This window comes from Cryptomeria japonica, chromosome 7, assembly GCF_030272615.1.
Source record: "Cryptomeria japonica chromosome 7, Sugi_1.0, whole genome shotgun sequence".
Classification (NCBI taxonomy): domain Eukaryota; kingdom Viridiplantae; phylum Streptophyta; class Pinopsida; order Cupressales; family Cupressaceae; genus Cryptomeria; species Cryptomeria japonica.
In genome coordinates this window covers 182,879,413-182,883,918 of record NC_081411.1, presented here as the reverse complement: position 1 = coordinate 182,883,918, position 4,506 = coordinate 182,879,413, and the positions used below count along the sequence as shown (strand labels likewise).

Below are 4,506 nucleotides of genomic sequence, written 5' to 3'. Positions count from 1 at the left end.
ATTTATAAATATCTAATTTTTCATAATCAATAGAATCTTATCTATTAGTAAAGTTAAATGGTTATGAATGAGTACATTAAGGATGGAATCTCACAAATAAAAGGCCCCAACATCATAAAGGATGAAGCCTTGTACAAATTTGATGGAATGGATGCCTCTCAATCCTTGACTTTGAGTTGCAGAGGTTTCAACCTAAAAGCTCAACCTCTCGCATTGAATAGTTAAAAATTTCTTGTAGAAGAAATAAAATTCTTCATATATTTTTTTGAAAAACTAAATGTACCTATATACAAAAGTTATTTTATTTCTTTTCAAATTGATATTGGAAAAATGCACACTTAAATTATTTATAAAAAAATAGAATACACCATTAAACCTACTTATTAATTAATCGAACAATCAAAATATCACTTTTTTTTACTTTCAATTAAAGAAGGAAGATCAACGAAGCATTCTGAACAATCTAAGGTCCGCGTAATCTAGAAACGTCTATTGAAAACTTTCAAAAAATATATGAAGAAAAACACTTTTTAAGTCTGGTTTGTAAGAGGATCCTAAAGGTAAATACCGCATGCAGATGGCCTCCACTGCAAATTTTGCACACACGCTCCGTGTTTTGTTGTCAGTTGGCATCTCTGTGTTGTTCATTGCCCAAAAAGTAGCAATCTCCAAAGCAATGCTGAAAATCTGCAACGGCAATACTAATACAAGCACCAAATTCCGTAGTAATTTGAACATAGTTCTTAATAATCTTGTAGATAATACTTCATCGTCAAATGGTTTCAATATCTCTACTTCCGGGGAAGGTGAAGACAGAGCATCTGGACTTCTCCAATGTCTGGGAGACGTAAACATGCAAGAATGCTTCAACTGTTCACGAGAAGCAAATACCACCGTCCGCAACTCTTGTAAGGATGCCATAGGCGCTAAGGTTTGGCTGGACAATTGCTACTTACGCTATGAGAGGTACCCCTTCTGCGGAAAACTAAGTACCGACGGAGAGGTTGATCCCAGTATCGCAAGGGCCTTAGGTGACCCTAATTTGTTTAGCGCGGCAGTTACGGCGCTTTTCCAAAATCTGTCAGATGAAGCCCTTGGTTCCCCTGATCGATTTTCTTCTGGACAAACAAATGCCTCAATGACTTACCAAACATTCGGTTTCCTCCAGTGCTGGAGAGATATGACTAATGTTAGCGACTGCAGATCATGCTTATCAATTGCAATTAAGAAAGTGCTTGATGCGACTGAGAATGGAACTCGTCTTGGAGCTGTCGACGGCTTGGGAAGTTGCATGGCACGTTATAGCTCAACCTTGCTGCCTCTTCCATCAAGTAATATGTATATCGATTTTCTTCTAGGCTAGTTTTGATTATGTTGACGAATATGATTACAATATTTAATGGGGATCTATCTGTTGGAATATAATGTTCTAATAGCTTGAGTTAGAATAGAAATCAAATAAGATCTGTATATCTGTTTGAGTTAGGTTTTAACATTCTTTAGTTAGCTGTCAATCAGACTTGATTAGTTGTCGATCATATCTATTTGTCTGTCATTTCTATTAGCATGATCATAGGATCTTGTTGAAGTTAGTTAAATCTATATGTTTGGTTTCTCTGCATGAATAATAAACTATGATGAGTTCTTCTTTTTTCTGTATTTACTTCTACTGTTGTATTTTCCTTCATATAATATCTCTGTTTTTAATATGGTATCAGATCTATTTTCCTGTTAAAAATTTGTTTATTGTTCTCTGGAGAAGACCCTCTATGGTGCTGGAATAAGCAGAGAAGAAGCTCCCAAGGAGATGACATTAGGCCTTCAGAGGAACCACTGGATATTGATAGTGATGATGATTTCATTGAGTTTGAGGCTTTTGTTCTCTTTTGAAGAGGCCAACACTTTGAAGACAAGGGAGGTTGCAGTAAAGAATAGTTAGATGCTCAACAGTCTGAGGTGCTAACAGATCAGAGAATGCATATTTCATTGGGGTTATGAGACATACATATGAGGATTGATGCTCAATAGTTCAGAAGAAATCTGAAAATCTGAAAGTTTAGCACCATACCTTTATGAGGGTGATAAGACACTTAATGTGTAAATGGTGTTCAATGATGTTGGAAACTTGGATGATACCTGCATGACTATACTTACAGTTGGGAACAACTTGAAGAATTCTTACTATCCAAAAACGTTTTTTAAAGAAAAGTTTATGCATAATTTATTTCTTAATCTTTTTTGTTGTAAGTCAATTTAATGTTGTAGGATTAAGAGGGGATGCTAGAATATATTTGCTTCAACAGCTAGAATTAGAATATGAATCAAATAAGATATGTAGATATGTTTGAGTTAGCTTTCAATTATCTTCAATTAACTGTCAATCAATTTTATTTAGTTTTCAATCATATCTAATTTTCTATCATTTATATTAACATAATCATAAAATCTTGTTGAAATTAATTGAATCAATATATTTCTATTTTCCATAAATGAAAAATAAGTTGTGAGTTCTTTCCTCAATATTTATTTTACTGTTGTATTTCTTTCCGTCTAATATCTCTATTTTTAATACTAAACGCATGAACAAAAAGAAGGAATCCTAATTGAAATGGATTTGTCATTAGAACCTGTAAATGTTATGTATCTGCTACGTAATGACTGCTACTAGTCAGGTTTAAGTAATCAAAACAACCATGTTTTAAATGGGTTTATGTTAAACGACTAAACATTCAAAGTAATCTCGTGTACAGAGAATTCCTCAAAGAAAATAAAGATGGTTCTGGGTATTCTCGGCGGCTTGGTGGTGATAGTACTGTTATTTCTGTTTGCAATCCGACGAAAATTGAAGTGCGCAATATTAGGAAAGCTAGTCATCTTAAAGAAAGGTAGCATATTCCCTAAGATATTCGGGGAACATAGATAAGAAATTCTGATTTTTAAATTCTTTTCCCTGCTGTTATGATAATTACTAATCTGGAGGGAATCCACGTTCCAGATACGGATGTAGATTCAGTGATCAGCAACGAGCATGAAATAGTTTTTACCCTGGAGAATATTAAGGTTGCCACTAGAAATTTCCATGAAGATAATAAACTTGGAGAAGGAGGATTTGGCTCTGTATACAAGGTAACATAGATTATAGCATAACTTTAACAGACCATGTTTTCATGTTTTTTTTCTTTTCACTGCACCGCCCACATAATAGAAGACATAATTTCCATGTTCTTAGTTTTAATGTAAGCTTAATTTTTATTCACTTATGTTAGGGTATAATGCCAGATGGAAAAGAAATAGCAGTAAAGAAGCTTTCCTTAAAATCATCTCAAGGAAAAGTGGAGTTTTTAAATGAGGTCAAGCTGGTGGCCAAAATTCAACATCGTAATCTTGTGAATCTGCTTGGATGTTGCACAGAGGGATCAGAACGTTTGCTTGTATACGAGTTCTTGGTTAACAAGAGCCTTGACAAAATACTATTTGGTGAGTTTATTCCATCCGAATCTAAAAAGTAAAGTGGGACAATACCTGTTATTTTATAGGTCTATTAAGTCCAAGTCATAGAACATTGTTTAAGTTCAAGTCATAGAACATTGTTTCTTGTTTAACGTAATTTTTTTTCACATATGGCTATAGATCCAGAGCAAAGAAAAGTACTTGATTGGAGTACGCGTTCGAACATCATATGTGGAATAGCTCGTGGGCTTTTATACTTGCATGAAGATTCTCAGCTGCGGATCATTCATCGGGACATCAAAGCAAGCAATATTTTGCTGGATGAGAAATTCATACCAAAGATATCAGATTTTGGCTTAGCAAGACTGGTCCATCAAGATGAGGCCTATGTTAACACAAGGGTAGCCGGAACATAGTAAATATCTAAGCATTTCATATATTAGTTGAAGGAACCATGATGATTGCTCTTCTCAACCAGTCAATTACTACTAACCAACTAGCATATATAGATTTTTGCAGCATATTTATCTTAAAAAAAGAGATATAAATTTTTTATTATTTGATTGCAGTAAATAATTTTTATTACTTTTCCCTTATTAAATTATTTAAAACTTTTTGTTATCTTCAACTTTCAAATGATAGTTTTTTTTCAGATAGTTGTTTAAATTATTTTATGAGCTAATAATTTTTTCTTATTATGTAGTGGTTATATGGCACCAGAGTACGCTATGCTAGGACAATTATCTGTTAAAGCTGATGTCTATAGCTTTGGCATTGTCCTTTTAGAAATTATTTGTGGGAGAAAGAACATTGATATTACATTATTCCCCGAATCCTAGAGCCTATTAGATTGGGTAAGAGAAATCTATTTTAATCCATTTTATTTTTTTAAGTTATAATTTATTTAATATGAACATGCATGGTCCCTATGTAGGTATGGAGATTTTATCTACAAGGAAATATTGTTGATATAATTGACAAAGCAATAATTGAGAGCTTTACTATTGAACAAGTTTCAAGATACATTCATATCGGTATTTTATGTACACAAGCAGA

The 4,506-nt window shown here is 33.4% G+C and overlaps 1 protein-coding gene across 1 annotated transcript; it reads left to right on the top strand.

The window, feature by feature from the left end:
* Positions 1–571: 571 nt before the first annotated feature.
* On the top strand, positions 572–4,289 carry LOC131027895 (cysteine-rich receptor-like protein kinase 10). The gene is made up of 6 exons (XM_057957996.1): positions 572–1,331; positions 2,751–2,885; positions 2,996–3,126; positions 3,267–3,477; positions 3,631–3,865; positions 4,154–4,289. The coding sequence occupies exons 1-6, from the start codon at positions 572–574 to the stop codon at positions 4,287–4,289; spliced, it is 1,608 nt and encodes a 535-aa protein (XP_057813979.1).
* The last annotated feature ends 217 nt before the right edge of the window (positions 4,290–4,506 follow it).

What these genes read in the sequence shown, in the direction of transcription:
- LOC131027895 (XM_057957996.1), top strand. Translation starts at nt 572, where the DNA reads ATGCAGATGGCCTCCACTGCAAATTTTGCACACACGCTCCGTGTTTTG. An exon ending in CTTGCTGCCTCTTCCATCAA is followed by an intron (nt 1,332 to 2,750) that starts GTAATATGTATA and finishes TCTCGTGTACAG; the next exon opens with AGAATTCCTCAAAGAAAATA. An exon ending in CCTTGACAAAATACTATTTG is followed by an intron (nt 3,478 to 3,630) that starts GTGAGTTTATTC and finishes ATATGGCTATAG; the next exon opens with ATCCAGAGCAAAGAAAAGTA.